The 22,226-nt window shown below is 47.1% G+C and overlaps 2 protein-coding genes across 3 annotated transcripts in view; both read left to right on the forward strand.

Moving 5' to 3' along the window:
- ndst2a (N-deacetylase/N-sulfotransferase (heparan glucosaminyl) 2a) overlaps positions 1 to 22,226 on the forward strand; it is a 171,206-nt gene that overhangs the window by 136,558 nt on the left and 12,422 nt on the right. For both annotated transcript variants that reach the window (XM_062995544.1, XM_062995545.1), the window contains 4 exons: positions 6,279 to 6,343; positions 9,504 to 11,123; positions 18,563 to 18,650; positions 19,549 to 19,703. In XM_062995544.1, coding sequence (XP_062851614.1) covers positions 10,104 to 11,123; positions 18,563 to 18,650; positions 19,549 to 19,703 — 1,263 coding nt within the window. In that variant the 5' untranslated portion in view covers positions 6,279 to 6,343; positions 9,504 to 10,103. The remainder of the gene's footprint in view (positions 1 to 6,278; positions 6,344 to 9,503; positions 11,124 to 18,562; positions 18,651 to 19,548; positions 19,704 to 22,226) is intronic.
- The window catches only part of myoz1a (myozenin 1a), a 294,151-nt gene that overhangs the window by 131,190 nt on the left and 140,735 nt on the right, over positions 1 to 22,226 (forward strand). The gene's annotated exons all lie outside the window — the stretch shown is intronic.

The following is a 22,226-nucleotide window of genomic DNA, read 5'->3' on the forward strand; positions in this document are numbered from 1 at the left end:
TTTATTTTTATTTAATTTAATTTTACATATTTTATTAATTTATTATACCAAACTGGTTCCATGAACACATCGATGAGTTCTGTAAACTTCAATGGCCTCTCTAGTAACAAGATCCAAACCCATGAATGTGCAGCTGATGGACCTGCTGTAATTGAATCACTGATTAAATCTGTGCTAGCATTGCCCAGGTGGTGCAGCGGGGTATTCCGTTAGCACAGGGTTTTTCAATCCCTGGGTTGTGACCCTTAGGTGTGTCGCAAGCCATAAATATGGGTCCTTGTGGAGGCTTTATGTTACATTTTGTAGACCACAGTGGAACCAGATTGTACAGAGCGAGACGGAGAAAGAAAGATGCGTTGTTTGGGTTGCCTGGGTTGTGTAAAAAAATATGGACATAATGTGGGTCGCTTGAAAAAAGGATGTCCTCAAAATGCCTCCATCACCGTAGACGTGGCTCTGAGCCTCAGCCAGCTTCTTCATCCTGGAAACGTTGCCTCGTATATCAGAAGCTGCCAGGCCCGTCATGCTGCTGAAATCACATCAGAACTGCAATCAGCGCTCTTAAAAAAAAAAAATAGACATACTGGCATCCTATATCACCAACAATCAAGTGTCTGCATCATCAGAAGTGATCGTTGACTTTATAGAAAGCGGCTAAAATAAACACTTGAACGGGAGAGTTTATGCGCCCTCGAGCCTGTCTGAAGTCTGAACGGCTGCCGAGCGCTTTCATTATCCTGCACACCGCACGCCGCCCAAAATTCATAATTCATGACTTTACTTTTAAAGCAGCTCTTAAGATCTGAATCTTTGAGCCTATAAATGAATTTGAAAAAGAGAAAACAGGCAGCCGTGGTGGTGGAGTGATGGAGGGGTTTTTATTATCCTGGAGTTTTGTTGGACCGAGTCGTACAGACAAGGTGCTGAATCGGACGCACCAGAATAATCCACCAACACCTGATAAAAGGAGAAAGCATCACGCTTCCTCTGCACTAATGCCGATCCTCGCTCTGACCGAGGAGAACGACGCTAACCCACGCCCCCTCCGACACGTGGCCAGCAGCCGTACGCATCTTTACACCTGCACTAGGCGAGTGCTAATGCGGATCAGCACTGTGTACGGAGAGACACACCCCGATCAACACACTTCTTCCCCGCCCCTGTGCAGGGCGCCATCAATCAGCCAGCAGAGGTCGTAGTTGCATCAGTTATGAGGAGACCCTATCTGGCTTACTACTACCCCACCCCTATATGAACAACAGGCCAATCGTCAGCAGGCAGAGCTGAGATTCGATACGATGTATTTGAGATCCCAGCTCCGGTGTGCTAGCGTGTGTTTTTACCGCTGCGCCACCTGAGAACAGTTTTAACCCACTTCACGGCCATGAAAATTAAAATATTAAAAAGACCCTAAATATAAAGACAACATAAAATAATCAGACAGAAACATCATTAAGAAGATGAACGCCTTTATTTATCATATATACATCTACACATGTACATGTGTATTATTTCTTTGCATATCCCAGCTGGGGTCAGAGCGCAGGGTCAGCCATTGTATGGCATCCCTGGAGCCGAGAGGGTTAAGGGCCTTGCTCAAGGGCCCAACAGTGGCTGCATAACAGAGCTGGGATTCAAACTCTCAACCTTTCAATTGAAAGACCAAAGCGCTACCCACTAGGCCACCACTGTCCCTAAGAGATACCGATCATGCCATAAAAAGTTGAACCCAAACTTGACGTGCTGGGTGATGGATCGGTGTATTTGGATGATGAATGGCGAGCGGAGGGGTCACAAAAATGGTTTGACTACTAAGGGTTTGATCCCTGGTGGAGACGAGGGTCAGACGTTCCTTCTTCTGTTTGTAGTTCTGGGAGAGAACACCTTCTCATCTCAACCTGGGTAGCAAAAGACACTTTTTTTGTTGGTGTAAGCTCGGCTTCTGGGACAGATTAAAAGTTTGAATTTGCATGCTAATTAAATGGGTTTGAGCCGCTTATCAGCTTAGTCTTATTCATAATGATTTAGGTTATTAAACGTTAATTTTAAATTGTTTGTTGTTTTGAATCCTTTACTTAAGTACAGTTTTGCTTTCTGATGCACAATGCAATCATAATGACTTGCTTGGAGCTTTAAACAAAACTGTAAGGTGAACACAAGGGTGGCGTTAGGAATTAGAAACCGCTCCTTTAATTATAGCACCATAACTTCTGGCTATTAATGTTAACACTAGGCAGCAAGGCAGCTCATCCCCCTTTCACCCTGTTCTTCAATGGTCAGGACCCCCACAGGACCACCACAGAGCAGGTATTATTTGGGTGGTGGATCATTCTCAGCACTGCAGTGACACTGACATGGTGGTGGTGTGTTAGTGTGTGTTGTGCTGGTATGAGTGGATCAGACACAGCAGCGCTGCTGGAGTTTTTAAACACCTCACTGTCACTGCTGGACTGAGAATAGTCCACAAACCAAAAACATCCAGCCAACAGCGCCCCGTGGGCAGCGTCCTGTGACCACTGATGAAGGTCTAGAAGACGACCGACTCAAACAGCAGCAATAGATGAGCGATCGTCTCTGACTTCACATCTACGAGGTGGACCGACTAGGTAGGAGTGTGTAATAGAGTGGACAGTGAGTGGACACGGTATTTAAAAACCCAATCAGCACTTCTGTGTCTGATCCACTCATACCAGCACAACACACACTAACAGGTTAAAAAAGTATGCAGGGAAACGGATGGACTACAGTCAGTAATTTGTAGAAGTACAAAGTGCTTCTATATGGTAAGTGGAGCTGATAAAATGGACAGTGAGTGTAGAAACAAGGAGGGGTCACGCTTAGCTGTAGCTTCCTCTGTTACTGTGGGTGTAAGACACGTTTAGAATTGTGTGTGTGTGTGTGTGTGTGTGTGTTCGTGTGTTTGTAAATGCTGTAAAATCACGATGTCGATCACACATCACCTTCATCTCAGGCAGCTCAGCACCTGTTATGTGTCAGCTCAGAGAAGTGTGTAGTATCTGCATCTATTTTAACACACACCCACAGTCTTTCCATCTCGCTGTGTACACAGCCTCTGTGGAACATGCAGCGGGAAGGGGGGAGCGGGACGGGTGATATGTCCTTCCCTAACAGCATCTGCTGCCTGCGCTTGACAGGCTGCTGTGGAAAATATAAGGACGTATATGTGCGTGTTTAACCTTGTTTGGGATCTCGCTTCATACCGACGTTTCAGATGTTTTTCTGGATTTTTCTTTACATATTTATATCTATATATATACAGTATATTTCCTCTGAATCATTTATGTGCTGGCTGTCAGTCAGCTACAACACTCACAGGTGCCGTCTGTTAGACTTCTGTTAAAATTTCTTTTAATTTCTTTAAAAACAAAAAAAAAGCTAGAGCGCCAGTGCTGGGATTCAGAACTCCCCATATTTGAAGCTCAGCTCATCTACCGGTCGGCTGGGCGCCCCCTAGTGGGTACAATTGGTGCCTACAGAAGACACATTCAGCCACTAAAGTCTGCTGTGTGGGAAAAGACCGGACGCCGTGTAAGGACTTTGGTTAGTAGCCCATGTCGTTTGTACAGAAGTGGAGGAACGGGGAGATCGGGGATTGGTGGACTGGTCAGGCGAATATAAACCATCCTTAAACTCCACAAAGTTGAATCAGTTCATCTGGACACAAGTTGGTTGTAGAGAAACGTTTCGTCTCTCATTTAAGTGACTTCTTTATTCTGAGCTGGTTGAATAACCCAACCTTATATGCGGACGATTTGAATAACAACTGATCACCGCCCATTGCATAACTTATATCTTATAGTCTTATTGTGGCTACGTATTATTGTTTCTACTTATTAAGCTTTTTATTATCTGTTCTGTGAAAATTGTTTATGTTTTATGTCATGAAACGTATGTGTGCTGCTGCCATTCTTGCCATGGGGTTTATTCTTAATCACAATGAGATCTTCCTGGTTAAATAAAGGTTAATAAAATAATAAAATAAAAATAACAATAAAACCGGTGATCAGGTCCATATGCAAATCACAACGAGCATTAATACAATGGTCATGTGCGCCTTTCACACAAGATTGGGATATAGCTCCTATCACAGCGTTGTAAGATGGTAAGAGATGTACTCTCAGGCCCCCCCTCGGTTTAGGGATGGTCGTTCCCTCTTCACACAGACGGCCTCTTTGACTTCCCGTTCGAACCAGCGTTCCTCCTTGTCAAGGATCTGCCCGTCTTCATCATTAAATGAGTGGCCGCTGGCTTGTAGATGAGTGTAATCCGTGAGATCCTGGTTGATTTTGGGCCAGTGGCTGTTTAGTTTCCCCCGATGTACAGTTCCCTTTGTGGACTTGTGTACCTTGATTATTGAGAATGCATCAGGACATCCTCAAACTCCATCAAGGTCCCCAGCATCGGACGACGAATTCGCTATGCTAAACTGGCCCCCTTTACTTTGGATTTGGGAGGAAGTGGGGTAGAGCCCAGTGACCCCTGTTTGTAGAGGCCATTTAGTACATTCTAACATTGATCAGTCTTCCCGGCTAGCAGCAGGACGTCTGAACGCTCAGCTCTGCTACAGTCCCGAGTCCTGATTAGCTGTTAAGTTCAGTGGCGGTACCCGGAGCGTGAGGAATGTGAGCGGGCACGCTTCCCACGAGCTTCACCAGTCTGTACTGGAAGTGAGAGGTGTAATCATTTTTCGGAGGTCCATTTTTTCCAGAGCTGCGCCCCCCTAATCTGCTAGACACGACGCACCGATTTGTGAAGTGCGGTCGCTGTCGCTCTGTACGTCTGTCCGGGGACGTCTTGGTCACACCAGACTTCCTCTGCGTTCACTAGCTGCACACACAACCAAACACCCCGCTGGAAAGACCCTGATCAGAGTTAGCATGTACTAAACGGCCAGTACAAACAAGGGTCATTGGGATGCAACCCCACCCCCTAACAGATTGACCATAGGCTCGAGTAAAAGGGGATCTGCAGCCCTGCTAAAAATGTGCAAATGTGGATATAAAGTAATCAGATATATAAGGAGAGTCACAACCAAACACCCTGATCAGTGTCAGCATTACCTTAATGGTCCTTACAAACAAGGACCATTGGGATACAACCCTAACCCCCCTTCCCCCACAGATTGGCCATAGGCTCAGGTACGAGGGGCCATCAGGACTGCAGCCCTGCTAAAAAAGTGCGAATGTGAATATAAACTAATGAAATATATAAGGAGAGTCACAACCAAACACCCTGCTGGAAACACCCTGATGTGGTGCCTATCGAGCAGCACCTTCATACCGAACATTTCTCTCTAGTACCGGTGTGACCGAGACGTCCCCGGACAGACGTACAGAGCGACAGTGACCGACACAAAACCAAGACCGCACTTCACAAATCGATGCATCGTGTCTAGCAGATCAGGGGCGCGCAGCTCTGGAATAAATGGGACCTCCGAAAAATGATTACACCTCTCACTTCCAGTACAGACTGGTGAAGCTCGTGGGAAGCGTGCCCGCTCACAATCCTCACGCTCCGGTTACCGCCACTGAACTTAACAGCTAATCAGGACTCGGGACTGTAGCCTGGTAGTCTTTTGATCACAGGAAGCATCGAGCTCGTCTTGCATTCCCAATAATAAATTGAATGATGGGTGATTAATAGGTGATTAAGAAGGCTTGATAGGTTTGCAGCCAATCTGGAATGCGTAAATTAATAGTACATCTTGGGTTTTGTGACGTATTTTGATTATTAGTGGATAAACGCCGCTCATATGGGATTGTAAGTGGCCGACCAGCCGCAGGTTAAGCTGCGTATTTACATTTACATTTGTGGCATTTAGCAGACGCTTTTATCCAAAGCGACTTAGATTACAGTTACAGTAAACAGTCTGAGCAATTGAGGATTAAGGGCCTTGCTCAAGGGTCCAACAGCAGCAACCTGGCAGTTGTGAGGCTTGAACCAGCGACCTTCTGATTACAAGTCCAGTACCTTAATCACTAGGCTACGGCTTGCGTATAGATGCGCTTCTGTTACTGCTTGCATGTTTGTGCGCTTCATCGCAGCCTTGACTTCCCCTGTAATGTCTGTCACGTCTTATTTGGACCAGCGAGGGACGGCGCCCTGGGGAGGTCACACGTCTTCCTCCAGTAAAAGAAAAGCCGTCTGGTCGAGTTTGCTGTAAAGCTCTAAACTGTGTTGGGTTCTAATGTGCGTTTCATTTCCTCTCTCTCTCTCTCTCTCTCTCTCTCTCTCTCTCTCTCTCTCTCTTTTCACAGACCGACTCGGGTGAGAATCCAATTCGGTCTCGACACCCAGCGGCTGACGTTTCCTCCGAGACTTGGTATGCACTTCCACGCTCCTGCTCTCTGGTCTCTCCAGCTCATTTCCGCTCTTGTTTACGTGCGCGGCGGCACCCGAACGCTTTCTGTTTACTGAGAGCCGCGGTAATAAGAAGCAGAAGATACGCACGGCTCACTGATCATTTCCTCCCGCGCTGGATTAGCCAGCCTCGGGCCGGACGCTGTATTATCATTAGGGAACAAGTGGCGTCGGAATGAAAAGCTCTTTAATTGAAATGGAGGCTCGAGGGGAACCTTGAAGGTGTGCGAGTGTGTGTGTGGGGTCCATCGGCAGCGGTGCACAACTTATAACCGCTCATAAATCCCGCAGCATGGACACTAAATGCATTTCGCATTTGATTCATTTTACTTCTTAAATACCTCACGAGTCGTTTCCAAAATGCGCAACAGGCCGCACATGGAGCTCTCTGTGTAGTTTGGCCGTCCCTGATTTTTATTTTTTTTATTTTTGCATTTTCTCCCTTTTTCTCCCCCTTTAGCGCGTCCAATGATCCAATGTGCATGGTGCTTCCTCTCTGTCTATGCCGAACCCCGCCCCGACCGAGGAGAACGAAGCTAGCCCACATCCCCTCCGAAACATGAGCAGCAGCCGCCTGCATTTTTTCACCCACACATTGATGAGTGTTGCGCCACCTAGCGTTGCATGCGGAGAGACACACCCTAAGAGCACTCCATCATCTCTTGTGCAGGCGCCTCTAATCAGCCGGCAGAGGTCGTAACTGCACCATTCTGACAGAGAGAGACCCACATCCGGCCCCTTGTCCCACCCCCCCCAACTGAGCAACCGGCCAATCGTTGCTCATACAGCCACTCCGCCTCGAGCCGGTAAGGCAGAGCTGAGATTCGATACCATGTATACGGAATCCAGCTCTGGTTGCAGCGTGTGTTTTTACCGCTGCGCCACCTGAGCGGCCAGGACGTCCCTGATTTAAAGGATACAAGGTTCTGCAAATTGTAATGCACCGTTTATTTATTAATTATCAATATTATAAAATATTCATATAAAGCAAATTGTTAAAAACGATTGAACTGTTTGACCTCTGGCTGGCGCTATCGCATAAAATAAATCTAAAACTCCCCGTCTGGTCCCGGGTTTGATTCCTAGGCGGGGCGGTCCGGGTCCTTTCTGTGTGGAGTTTGCATGTTCTCCCCGTGTCTGCGTGGGTTTCCTCCGGGAGCTCCGGTTTCCTCCCACAGTCCAAAGACGTGAAAGTGAGGTGAACTGGAGATTTGAATATTTTTATAGCTCAGAGGGAAGTGGGTATGTTTCATTCAAAGAATTAGGATTATAAAGCGCCCAGGTGGCGCAGCGGGATATTCCGCTAGCACACCAGTGGTTCGAAACTCGTCACCGGGCGCCATCTAGCGGGCATAATTGGCAGTGCCTGCGGCAGACACGTCTCTGCTAGGGCGGGATGACCGGACTGTGTGGGTGAGGTCTTCAGACGCTGTGTAAGGACCCCGATTGGCAGATAAAGAGGCGCCTGTGCAGAATGCATGGGTGGAAAAGGGTTCAGCTAAGGGCTGCGTGCAGGTCAGAGGCGTGAGCAGCAATATACCCTCCTCAAATGCAATCAGGGATCCTCCAGCAGCGGAAGACAGATTGACGACGCCCTAAATTGGGAGAAAATGGGAGAAAACTGTTATATTTAAGTCTGTGGCCTCGTGGTTGTATATTTATATATGACAAGAAAAGTTTGGACAACCCTGCAGTTTAAATCAGTAAATTTGATCAGGAGTATGTCAGTGTTTGTGTTAAATATTATAATATAATTGATCAGGTATCATTTTTCTCCTTGGTGGTCTCTGACTTTATGAATTGACGTGCATTAGTAAAGAAGACATCCACACGTCCTTGCAGTGTTGGGAAGTGCTCAGTGAGGTGAGCTTTTCTTAGCCTAATAATAGTCCAGTTTCCAGTTTCAGGGTTCAGGGTTCTTGCTTCACTGGGCCGGGCGGTCCTGATGATAAATTAGGTTCGACCGGTGCCGCCTCTCCTCTCTCTTGTCCTCCCGGCGTTTTTGTTTACCTCCCTCGCACAAATAATATTATTACTCGGCTATCTCCAGTGCGAGTGCTCGGACAGATACGAGACGCTTTTGCTCTCGGTCAAGGTGCCTTTAGTTCGAGGTCTGGCTGCATTCGTTTATCTGGGAGGAAACCGATCCGTTAAGTGCCCGTACTGCTTTACAGTGGAAGCGCGGCTGGCATCGATCAGCAGACCTATAGCTGACTGGAAACTGGAAACGTCACCGATATGCCCTCTTTAAATACTGGTTTCCCAGTTTACCACCGGTGCTACGTTGGGTTACCGCCCGACCAGCGTGCTGCGGACGTAAACAAAGTGCTAGCTGCCTGGTTAACCGTTCGTAAGGTCAGAGTTTTCCTTTCCTACCTGTAACGCTACGCTATCTTTGTAAAGAAGGGAGGGAGGGAGCCTATTTTAGGAGTCATGAGAAAGCTCTCCAGACCCTCTGAGCGGACGTCGGTGGAATTTAGACACCAGCATGATCAACAAGTAGCTCCTTTTTATTCATAAGGGTTCTTCAAACTCTATTTATTAAGAATTAAGAACCTTCCGATGCATTTTTCCAGCGTCGCACCAACTTTAATGCCATCAGCAAAACAATGTTTTTGGTTGAGCGTGTAGCCACTGATGCAGCGCTGCTTTCACATCATCATCACATGAAAATCTTCTTCCTCTTAAGGCTTCTCCGAGGGTCCATAATAGTGGAAATCAGATGGAGCTAAATCCGGACTATAAGTGTCTCTCGGTCTCTCAGACACGACCGATTACTCCTCCTCCCACCCTCATCGCGTATAACCAAAATATAACAGTGTGGAAACCTTTTAAAAATCCTTCGTAGATGATGTTTTATTTAAGCGTTTATTTATTTATTTTTGATAAAATGGTCCAGTTTGTTTTCAAAGCTGTAATCGGAAGACACAGTTTTTTCGACAGGCCGCGCTTGAACGACTGCGCCACGTGGACCCAATAGGCCACGCCCGCCAATTTTTTGTCCACACCTCGTACATGTAAGACATGGACTCGTCAGCTTTTTGTATTACAAGAGACCAAATATTTACTTATTAAGCATCTAATTCTCTCTCTTTTCTTCTCTCTCTCTTCAACCCCCCCAGACCATTTCCCTTCTTTGTGTCGAGGATTACCCAAGCATGGCCGGACCGGGCCTCTGTAGGGGGCAGCGTTCTCCATTGTGCCCCTGCAGTAGACTCCATATGAAGATCCATTGCTAAGAAGTGCATGACAGTCAGTCGCACTTCTCCATCACCTGTAATAAAGAAGCCTGTGTAGAGTCGAACACTGGACGTTTTTGGGAGCACGATGTTGGAGAACCTCGGGAGAGAAAGTGGAGAGAAACATCTGATCCGCTGAGGAGAGGTGGAGCGCAGTAAGAAGCCGGAGCGAGAGAAACCCAATCCTCTTAAACCCAGCTGAGGAGGAAGCTGACACGCCGAGTCTGATCGAGTGTGTGCGCCGGAGGAGCCAGGGCAGGGCGTCGTTTCAGGTCGGCGTTGGCAGCGGGGGGCACGTCATGTGCTATGGGGGCCATGGTGACTTAGCGTAAATGGCTCCTCCTTGCTCAAAGCTTGTGCCGTTGTGTGCTGCTCGACCCTCTTCGTCCTTCCTCCTCTCCCCCGGTTCCTCCTCTTCCTCCTCTGGCGTCGAGGTTCCGTTTCTCCCCGGTGATCCGCTGCTCCCGCGCTCCCTCGGCAGCGATGGGGCCGTGGAAGCTCCTGCGGGGCATCAGGCAGCTGGAGCTCCATCGCCTCATCCTGGTTCTCATAGTCTTCTGCCTGCTGTCCATGGCCCTCCTGGCTTACTACGTCAGCAACAGCCCCAAGATAAAGGAGGCGCCTCCGTTACCCTTCAGTGACTGCGGCGAGGTGGTCGGGGTGGGCGACGGCCCGCAGCGGTCGCCGCTGTTCCTGCCGCACTTCTCTGGCCGCCAAAGGACCGTTAAACCGGTAGACAACTCCCGCACGGAGCCCGTGGTTCTGGTGTTTGTGGAGAGCATTTACTCGCAGCTGGGCCAGGAGATCGTGGCCATCCTGGAGTCCAGTCGCTTCCGCTACAACACCGAGGTCGCTCCTAGCAAGGGCGACATGCCCACTCTGATGGAGCGGGACCGAGGACGCTACGCTCTCGTCATCTACGAGAACATCCTAAAATACGTCAACTTGGACGCCTGGAACCGTGACCTTCTAGACAAGTACTGCTCAGAGTTCGGCGTAGGAATCATCGGCTTCTTCAAAGCCAACGAGAACTCGTTACTCAGTGCACAGCTCAAGGGCTTCCCACTGTTCCTGCACTCCAACCTGGGACTGCGGGACTACCGGATCAACCCCGCCGCACCGCTCCTCTACGTCACCAAGCCCAACGAAGTAGAGCAGGGTCCGCTACCCGGGGACGACTGGACCGTTTTCCAGTCCAACCACAGCACCTACGAACCCGTCCTGCTGGCCAGCACCAAATCCTCCGAGGCTCTGGTCCACCTCGGACCCCATCGCGTCCTGCACGCCACCGTGGTCCAGGACCTGGGTCTCCACGACGGGATTCAGAGAGTTCTGTTCGGCAACAACCTCTCGTTCTGGCTTCACAAGTTAATTTTTGTAGACTCGATCGCCTATCTGACCGGCAAACGACTCTGTCTATCTCTGGAGAGACACATACTCGTGGACGTGGACGACATCTTTGTGGGCAAGGAAGGAACCCGCATGAAGGTCTCAGACGTGAAGGTCAGTATGTTTAAACTTTTGTTTTTCTTTGATCTTCTTTACAATATACATGATATTTAAAATCTGACGATATAGACGGGTGACTTAAGGTAGTGCATTTGTGCTCTGTGATCTGGAAGAGACCAGGTGACGCAGCGGGACTGGGCGCCCTCTAGTGGGCACAATTGGTAATACCTGCAGCAGACAAAACTGGCCACTGGCCTGCTGGGTGGGAAAAGACTGGACTTAGTAGCCCGTGGCGCCTGTACAGAAGTGGAGGAACGTGGAGATCAATGTGTGACTCTCCATACGAGAGACTGGCCTCACTGCAAATCCATCGAAGTATGAGCGAATAAGGAGGGGTCGTTGACACTATACAGTCTAAGCAATTGAGGGTTAAGGGCCTTGCTCAAGGGCCCAACAGTGGCAACCTGGCAGTGATGGGACTTGAACCAGCAGCCTTCTGATTACATTTATATTTTCGGCATTTGGCAGACGCCTTTGTCCAAAGCGACTTACATTACTGGGACAGTGTACAGTCTGAGCAATTAAGGGTTAAGGGCCTTGCTCAAGGGTCCAACAGCAGCAACCTGGCAGTGATGGGGCTTGAACCAGCGAACTTCTGATTACTAGTGCAGTACCTTAACCGCTAGGCTACAACTGCCCTCATTACTATCCAGTACCTTTACCACTGAGCTACCACGGTCCATGTCAAGCAAATATACCCTCCTCTGAGGGTATATACGAGAAAAAGCAGAAATCAAATAGTAAATAGTAAATGCGGTCAGTAATTATGACTATAGTGGTTAAAGTACAGGACTAGTAACTGGAAGGTCACTGGTTCAACCCCCCACAGTGCCAGGTTGGCACTGTTGTGCCCTTGAGCGAGGCCCTTAACCCTCAATTGCTTGCAATACAGTCTCAGTTGTAAGTCGCTTTGGATAAAGGCGTCTGCTAGATGCTGAAAATGTAAATAAAGTGCATTGATATGGTTCGTGTAGCTGATAAAGTGAGCCGATAAATAAACATAAAACAAAGGTGAAATTGTCGACGAACTTTATTTCCTCAGTTTATTACTTTTATTTTTATCTCGTAATTGCACATCATTCTCGTTTATGCATTTAAACATTAAATGCTTCATTTGTTTAAAGTTCATTTAATAAAACCTGTTTTCTTCCTGACCCGATCTGCACGCCTCGGTGAAACTGCAGTTAGCCGAGTTAGCCAGGGCTCCGTGGGGCGAGGCGCGACTCGCTGGAAGTGCTACACAGCAAACGCTAGTAATGATTACACTTGTTCCAGCATGCCCCTGGGATAATGTGCTCATTTGTCTGAGGTGCTTATTAACCTACTATTTACTGCCGTCTCGGCCTGATTACAAATTCCTCAGTGATTCCTTCTCGTTCCTTCTCGCCGCGCCCTCGGATCCAGAACGAGGACTGTTATTTTAGCCATTCACTGAAGTACGAGCCACATCAGTGCCTGGGAAAAAAAATCCTTGAAGGGCGAAATATGAAGCGGGCTCTCGAACCGTGTCGGCAGGTTTTCACGCTGAGAGAGGCACGGCCCCGGAGGTGCTCCTGCCTCTGAAGAATCGTGGCACGTTCATGCCTTTAATGAGAATTAATAGGATAATTAATTAGTCATTTGCCCCGACAACACTGATGTCATGAATTTAATAGGGACGGGAGACGGGAGGGAAGTTTCCCCGGCTGCCAGCTCGTCTTTTCTGCTCTTCATATAGAGTGGTGATGAAAGCTTTCTCCAGTCAATCAGCCAGTTAATTAGCTCGGCTTCAATTAAGTCCGATAAAGTTGGCACCGCTGTGTTTCGTACACGAGGGACGTCGCAGCCAGAAAATTAAAATGCTCTTGTTTTGCGGAGGCTGTTGTGGAAAAACTGAAAGAAATTCGAAACAACGTGGAGATCCAATTAGAAAAAAGCATGCATTTAAAGAAGGATATAATGCAGTTCTATAAGTCCATTACTGTCTTACTGTTAAAGGTTTGTTGTACCGTGACACCCCTACAGACCGAGATACAGGTGTTATTTACTTAATGAAATAAGACCTGATTTAGCCACAACAGAGGTGTGAGTGTGTGATCACACGTTTTGATTACAGCGTTCACTCCAGAGGACGAAGAGTCTGGAAGTCTCACTTTCTTTATATGGACTAGAAAGATAAATATACAGTATATATACATATATATATATATAGAGAGAGAGAGAGAGAGAGAGAGATGGACAGATGGACAGATAGATAGACAGACAGATAGATAGACAGACAGATGGATAGATAAACAGACCCAGATAGGTGGACCGACAGACGGTTAAACGGAGAGACAGACAGACAGACAGAGAGATAGATAGATAGATAGATAGATAGATAGATAGATAGATAGATAGACACAGATTTATATAGACGGACGGACAGACAGATAGATAGACAGATAGACGGACAGAGATACTGTAGATAGATAGACAGATAAATAGACATATATAGACAGACAGACGGATAGATAAACAGACACAGATGGACGTACGGACGGTTGGACGGGTAGATAGACAGACACTCAGAAAGACACTCAGACAGATATACACAGAGATTAGATAGATAGATAGATAGATAGATAGATAGATAGATAGATATAGATAGATAGATAGATAGATAGATAGATAGATAGATACAGATAGATACAGATAGATAGACGGACGGTTGGACAGGTAGATAGATGGATCGATAGACAGACAGACACTCAGAAAGACACTCAGACAGATATACACAGAGATAGATAGACAGATAGATGGATGGACGGTTGGACAGGTAGATAGACAGACAGACACACTGATTGATAGACAGATAGATTTATAGATAGATAGACGGACGGACAGACAGACAGATAGACAGACAGATAGATGGATGGATAGATTTATAGATAGACAGATAGATAGATAGTTATTACTGCAGCTTAAGGTAAACAAGTATTACTGTACTGTAATTGTAGTTGAATAAACAGAATAAATAAATGTAATCTTTAATATAATAAACTCTTATGAAAGTGTCATTTGCAGTAAACATGAATTGAACTGAAGGAAGAATCCAGCAGGTCGCTCTGATTATATAAGAAACCTGGTTCAGTGTTCTCTGCTCTAACAGCAGCATGGAAAAGGACATTAGGTCTCATAAATATAATATAAATATAATAAGTGCTAGTGCGTGTTTCATGCCTCATGGAGACCTCACGGAGGGGGAAAGGAAAGACGAGATTAGTTACACCTGACCTCTCCCTGGAGCATAATTAGACTGTATTAGCGAGGTGAAGAGGCCGAGAGAAAAGCACGCTACACCTGTTGTTGTGTTTCATGCTCCGTTTCATTAAACTTCGCCGAAGTGAAAAGTGCAGCGTGGGCTCGGCCACCTGCTCCCCGCTGAAGGAGCGGACCGTGATGACCGCGGGACTGCAGAGCGTCCACAAACCAACCCGTCTAATGGAGGTCTGATCGCGTCTGTTCTCACCGTGCTGCATCAGCAGTGACTCCTGAGCACTGAAGCTCATTTCCACCCACTCACATTTTATACAGTAATGCACACATGATGCACAAACGCTGGCATCATATACGTCCCCCAAACTAGTGTTACATTCATTATTCGTTCCAGCTGGTGTCCTCAGCATATTGTGCTCGGTATGAACGCTGAGCTGCACACATACGAGTGGCTGAGCTTTAATACGGATTAACTGTCAGATTGCTGAGTGGCGTTTAGCAGATCAGTTACACTTCAGGCTTTAGAGGGGTCGTGGTCACCAGCTACACTGTCCGGTGGTTTGAGTAATAAGGGTCTGACCTAGTGAGCTGCCTCAGTAGAGAGGATTCTAATAAGACATGGAACTCATAAGGCAGATTATTTAGACGCTCTACTTATACAGAGATTATGCCACCTCAGTTTTTGCTCATGCCAAGTTCACACTACACGACTTTCCAAGTGGTCGGGTCGCTGTACAGTTCACACTACACGACTGGATCTCTTGTGATCGGGAGTCTTTGAGGTCGGTGTGGCTTTCACACTACACGACTGATCGGTGATAGGGGGTTTCACACTACACCATCTATCACCATTGGAATCGCAGGCGAGCTTCTCTGGTCTCCCAAACTACGTTCTGTCACGAAAACAAACGCGAGAAGTGATGAGGGGTTTAATGATACCACGTCCAAAAATGCACGTCAACAAGTAGCGAGCGATCAAAGTTTGTGCAGCGTAAAATCAACGAGAAAAAATAAATGAATCTGAGTGGATTTGGCAACATGACCAGCAGGGATTGTTTTGTTCTGTAGTGAGTTGGAGGATAATAAATATTTTTTGTAATGCAGTGTGGGTATTATGGTTTGGCGTGGACGATAAATATTGTAAGGCTTGTGTGTGTGCCGATGTATTCTGATAGAAACTACGTATGTTATCCCCCTCACCGCACTCATTGCCAGTCGCAACCGACTGATCCAGATATTCAACATGCTAGATATCTCTCCTCAGTCGCCGAACGTTCGGTGAGCCGCTCGGATCGAGTTGTTGAGCGGTTCGCACATAGCGATCGAGAGCCGAGTTTTGATCGCCAAGCGAACGCCGAGTTGCTCCCGAACCGGCAAATCTAGCGCCGACCAGTCAGCGAGCGAAAATCAGGGCAAAAATCGTGTAGTGTGAACCAGGCATTACTAAGCTAACACAGTTAGCCTCAGGCCATTCAAACCAACGAGCCGAGGCACAACCCGCTAGCTCGCCAGCTAACATCTCCTGGTTAGACTGTCCCTGATGAGCCTGAAATTGCAAATAAACGACACTTATGCACCTTTATATACATTAAAAATGACTTCTGTTGATGGTGTGCCGTGCATTTTCAATATGAGACGAACCTGGACTGCAGGCAGGCCAGTCGAGCACACGCACATATGAATAGCCGTGGACTTCCCAAGGAAAGACGTCTCTAAAATCCCAAAACACGCCTGTACTCTTGTCAGTTGAATACAGATTTGATAACATGAACAAATCACTTTTATATTGTATTTTGCAAAATATCCCGATCTTTTCAGATCTGATTCAGGTTTGTAGGACAATTAATAATCATGCTTTCTCTCCACCAATGCCGATCCCCGCTCTAATTGAGGAGAACATAGATAACCCACGCCCCCTCCGACACGTGGGCAGCAGCCGTATGCATCTTATCACCTACACTTTGACGAGTGCAGTGCAGCGCAGCGTTGTGTACGGAGAGACACACCCTGAGAGCACTCTTTTCTCATCTCTGTGCAGGCGCCATCGATCAGCCAGCAGAGGTCGTAACTGCACCAGTCATGGGAGAGAGACCCCATCCGGCTTAGTCCCGCCCATATCTGAACAACAGGCCAATCGTCGTTCATGTGGCCGCTCAGCCTCAGCCGGCAGGCAGAACTGAGATTCGATACGATGTATTCGAGATCCCAGCTCTGGTTCCAGCGTGTGTTTGTACCGCTGCGCCACCTGAGCGGCCTGATTTTTTTTTTTTATCCTAATTAAAATTTTGTATCTCCAGTTTTCCTCACTTGCACGTCTTTGTATTGTGGGAGGAAACTGGAGCACCCAGACACGGGGAGAACATGCAAACCTCTCAGAAAGAATCCGTAGTGCCGCCCCAGTTCGGGCATTAAGTTCGTGAGGTAGCAAATCGCATCTTAAACGAGCTCTCCGGCTCTGGTGATAATTTAATGCTTTGAAGAATTCCGTCTCTTTTAATAACTTCAGTGTGAATTTACGATTCATTACTTTGCTCCATTAAATGTTTTCCAAGCTGTAAATTCTGAAATGACCTCCCACAGCAGTACAGCAACTTTATTAAAAGTTCAGGCGTCGGTGTCAAAGTCAAGTGCACTTTTTAATACCGATGCATTCGTCTCGTCAACGGCCCGCTCACCCCAACACCCACCCACCCGCCCGCCGCTTACCGATCTTTTTCCCAGATTGCCACACAGGCGGGAGGATTATACGGAGACGGCGAGCAAACACGCGCGAGGCAAAGCAAACAGTTCATCCGTACATGCTCAAGGACGCCGCGGGACTTAAATCAGCTCCGTGGCATCTCTTATCTCGTCACACAGTAGCGTCTTAATTCTCAGCCCGACGCCGCTCGTGATGCCGGTGCATCTATTAGCAGCCGTCTGTTTGGGATTTACGATGGAGCTGTCTGATCTGTACCAGCTTAATGCCGTTACTCATTTATCCTCTCTTGTCACTTGTAAGATTTGAGAACCTGGAGGGCACGAGCGTTTGTGCTTCGAGTCTCGCATGAGCAGCTCTTCGCACGCCGGCCGCGGCGTACAAAATACTTACATTTTTTGACGACGTCTCGAACGTCGATGCCAGGCTCTGTTTCTCAAGCGTCTCTTTAGCCTCGCCGCCTGTGGCCAGGGGACGTATAAATGCTAATGTGTTTTTGCATTTTTGCGCTCTTAATGCCCCCTAGCTCCACATTTCCCTCTGTTGGTGCATTCTACTAATTAATGTCGTTCTTTAATTAAAAATAAACGTTTTGAGTTGTTTTTCCTGTTGCTTTGGCTTTATTAGTTTAGTTTGTTGTGGAAGGGTGTGCATACCTGGTACATACAGGTGGCACAGTGGCTTGGTGGGTAGCACTGTCACCTCACAGCAAGAGGGTCCGGGTCATTTCTGTGTGGAGTTTGCATGTTCTCCCCGTGTCTGTGTGGGTTTCCTCCCACAATACAAAGACGTACAAGTAAGGTTAATTGGAGATACGAAATTGCCCTCTGTGTGTGTGTGTCCTGTGATGGACCGCTGACCTGCCCGGGGTGTTTCCTACCTTTCACCCAGTGAATCGTACCCACAGCAACCCTGACCAGGATAAAACGGTGTTAAACAGACAATGAATAATTGAATGAACATTTGGAAACTTGATTTTTGTACTTTAATGCTCAGTATGGGGTAGCACTGTCGCCTCACAGCAAGAAGGTCCTGGGTTCGATCCCCAGGCGGGGCGGTCCGGGTCCTTTCTGTATGGAGTTTGCATGTTCTCCCCGTGTATGAGTGGGTTTCCTCCGGGAGCTCCGGTTTCCTCCCACAGTACAAAGACGTACAAGTGAGGTAAACTGGAGATACAAAAACGTTGCAACAGATCATTCTGGTCTGTTCACCTGATGTGGCTCAATTTCTCTTTATTTTATCCGGGCGTGTGACCGGCACCGAGAGCGCACTGATCAGTTCTTTTTTCCTATTGACTAAGCTGTATGGCCTACCACATCCTTCCACCACCCTCCCATATCAGTAGCTGGTTTGCCTATTTTATCACTGCACAACCCGAAAGTTCGATTTAATAAAATGATAAAGTATAAAAACAAGTTTTGTTTCTCAGCTGTATGTGGTTTATATTTGTGTTACATTTTATTTCTTTAAGTTTTAACTAAACTACCTGGTTTTTCAGGCTCTGCTGAACACACAGAACAAACTGAGAACACTCGTCCCTGATTTTACCTTCAACCTCGGTTTCTCTGGGAAGTTTTACCACGCAGGTAATTTCTAGAAAGTGAATTTCACACACTGTATTCATTCAGCTGTGTTCAGATCTACCTGTACATGCTAATGCTCACACTCAGCCTCTAACCTGTCTGTCTGTCTGTCTGTCTGTTTCTCTGTTTGCCTGTCTATTTGTCTGTCTGACTTTGTCTAATCTGTCTGTCTCTGTCCACCTGTCTGTCTGTCCGTGTGTTTGTCTGTCTACGTGTCTATCTCTCTCTGTCTGTCTGTCTTTGTCCATTTGTCTGTCTTATCTGTCTTTCTCTCTCTGTCTGTCTGTTCATCTTTGTCCCTCTGACTGGCTGTCTGTCATTTGATGCGTCTTTCTGCCTTTCTCTCTGTCTGTCTCTGTGTCTGTCTGTCTCTTTCTGTCTTTTTGTTCATCTTTGTCTCTCTGTCTCTGTCTTGGTCCATGTTTCTGTCTTTCTCTGTCTGTCTGTCTCTGTTTGTGTGACTGTCTATATCTGTTCATCTGTCTGTCTTTCTGTTCGTCTGTCTATATATGTCTGTCTGTCTGTATCTGTCTGTCTCTGTCTTTTTATTTGTCTGTCTGTCTTTGTCTCTGTCTATCTCTCTGTTCGTGTGACTGTCTGTCTCTATCTGTTCATCTGTCTGTCTTTCTGTTCGTCTTTGTCTATATATGTCTGTCTGTCTGTCTATCTGTTTATTTGTCTGTCTGTCTTTGTCTCTGTCTGTCTTTGTCCACGTGTCTGTCTCTATCTGTGTTTCTGTTTGTCGGTCTCTGTCTGTGTGTATGTATGTTTCTGTGTATGTGTGTCTGTGTGTGTGTTTCTCTATTCATTTGTCTTTGTCCATGTCCGTGTGTGTGTCCGTGTGTGTGTCCGTGTGTGTGTCCGTGTCCGTGTGTGTGTCCATGTATGTGTGTGTTGCTAGGCACTGAGGAGGAGGACGAGGGTGATGACATGTTACTGGAGCATAAAGAAGAGTTCTGGTGGTTCCCTCACATGTGGAGTCACATGCAGCCGCACCTCTTCCACAACGTCAGCGTGCTGTCCGAGCAGATGAGGCTCAACAAACTGTTCGCACAGGTTAGTCAGAGCACGTCAACGACCTTCCACAACACACACACACACACACACACACACACACACACAGAGTCCAGCTGGAACCACTACTGAGTTTAATAAGCAACACAAAAGCAATATGTGGGTGTAAATAAAATTATCTGTGAATAGAAACCAGGTCTTTAGAACCTCTCCTGTCCCGTCGCTTGTTTTCATCCCTCAGAAGAGCGGCTTTTATAATAAATAACGTCTGTAGCGCGGCGTAGCACAGGCGGGCGAACACGACGTACCCGACGAGAGAAAACCAGATTAGAGAAAAGCTTCATCCTGGAACCGAGAGGCTGTTTAGGGATTGACGGCCAGTCTCGAAAATCAGCAAAAAACTGAAGGAAGACGAATTCGATCCTGCTGTCACAGCTGCATACGCACCGGCGCATCAGTCTGACGTGCTTCATAACAAACCTTAATCAGATTTGTAGGCAGGCGCTCTGATTAGCTGCTTTCTAACAGATCTGTGCCTGATTCCGTGTGTCCCAGAAGTCTTGGTGGACAGATTATTAGCTGTTTATTATACTGAGCATTATAATATGCATTAATGTGATAAAAACTAGCACATATTGAGTAGTAGTGACTGAACATGGCTTGCTATTCCTTCCTGCTGGCACAGATTATGAACAGAGTTAAATATTTATCCCATATTTATACCTGGAAGAATAAGATTTCAGACCTTTATAAGGTGGACCGTACCATTTCTGATCTCGTGTGCCTGCCTTTACTTCTGTAATTGGTCGCTTCTTCATTAAGGTAGCAGTTGTGCAGGCTAGAGAAGGCTCAGTACGTTAATGTAAGCACTAGCGAGCTTGTTTAATACACGTTATTGCTTTCTGAGTTTCTAAATTAGATTGTGTCACCTGCACATTGATGAATCAAACATCAGATAGTTTCTAAGTTTTGCCTAAAGCTCTGCAGTTTAACAAACTAACGACACCATCGAACTATCGTTTTTACCTCTATTTGAGGGGTCCAGGTATTAATTAAGAGGGTCAAGCCTTAACAATCCCCTCCTGTAAATCAAACCATGAGTCTCATGTTTTTGTTAATGTGGTTCATATATATGTATATACACACACACACACACACCGATCAGCCATAACATTAAAACCACCTCCTTGTTTCTACACTCACTGTCCATTTTATCAGCTCCACTTACCATATAGTTCTACAATAACTGACTGTAGTCCATCTGTTTCTCTGCATGCTTTGTTACCCCCTTTCATGCTGTTCTTCAATGGTCAGGACCACCACAGAGCAGGTATTATTTAGGTGGTGGATCATTCTCAGCACTGCACTGACACTGACATGGTGGTGGTGTGTTAGTGTGTGTTGTGCTGGTATGAGTGGATCAGACACAGCAGCGCTGCTGGAGTTTTTAAACGCCTCATTGTCACTGCTGGACTGAGAATCGTCCACCAACCAAAAACATCCAGCCAACAGCGCCCCGTGGGCGGCGTCCTGTGACCACTGATGAAGGTCTAGAAGATGACCGACTCAAACAGCAGCAATAGACGAGCGATCGTCTCTGACTTTACATCTACAAGGTGGACCAGCTAGGCAGGAGTGTCTGATAGAGTGGACAGTGAGTGGACACGGTATTTAAAAACTCCAGCAGCGCTGCTGTGTCTGATCCACTCGTACCAGCACAACACACACTAACACACCACCACCATGTAAGTGTCACTGCAGTGCTGAGAATGATCCACCACCTAAATAATACCTGCTCTGTGGTGGTCCTGTGGGGGTCCTGACCATTACCAAACAGCATGAAAGGGGGTAACAAAGCATGGAGAGAAACAGATGGACTACAGTCAGTAATTGTAGAACTACAAAGTACTTCTATATGGTAAGTGGAGCTGATAAAATGGACAGTGTGTGTAGAAACAAGGAGGTGGTTTTAATGTTATGGTTGATCGGTGTATATGCTGCTGGAGGATCCCTGATTGCAGTTGATGTGGGTATATTGCTGCTCACGCCTCCTCCGACCCACACGCAGTCCTTAACGGAACCCTTTTTCCACCCATGCACTTTGCACAGGCGCCTCTCTTTCCACCAGTCAGGGTCCTTACACAGCGTTTGAAGACCCCACCCACATATTCCGGTCATCCCTCCCTGCAGGCACTGCCAATTATGCCCGCTAGACGGCGCCCAAGCGATCGGTGTCAACGCCGAGTTTCAAACCGAGGAGCTGGCGTGCTAGCGGAATATCCCGCTGCACCGCCTGGGCGTTATTCAGGCTTTATGTTTTCCATCTTTGTCTCGGTTTATAGAAATGAACGTTGGGGCGCTCGGGTGGCACGATTGTCTTGTCCGAGGGTGGGAGTGCCGGGGAGGTTCCTCATAACTGCTGCAGTTACGACCTCTGCTGGCCGGTCAGTGGTGCCTGCACAGAATGGGGGGAGTATGGGGATCGGTGCGTGGCTCTCCGTGCACGATACGGATCTCCTTATGAACACGCCTCGTGCAGGTGAAAAGAAGCGGTCAGCTAGTGCA

This window comes from Trichomycterus rosablanca, chromosome 5 (genome assembly GCF_030014385.1).
Source record: "Trichomycterus rosablanca isolate fTriRos1 chromosome 5, fTriRos1.hap1, whole genome shotgun sequence".
Classification (NCBI taxonomy): domain Eukaryota; kingdom Metazoa; phylum Chordata; class Actinopteri; order Siluriformes; family Trichomycteridae; genus Trichomycterus; species Trichomycterus rosablanca.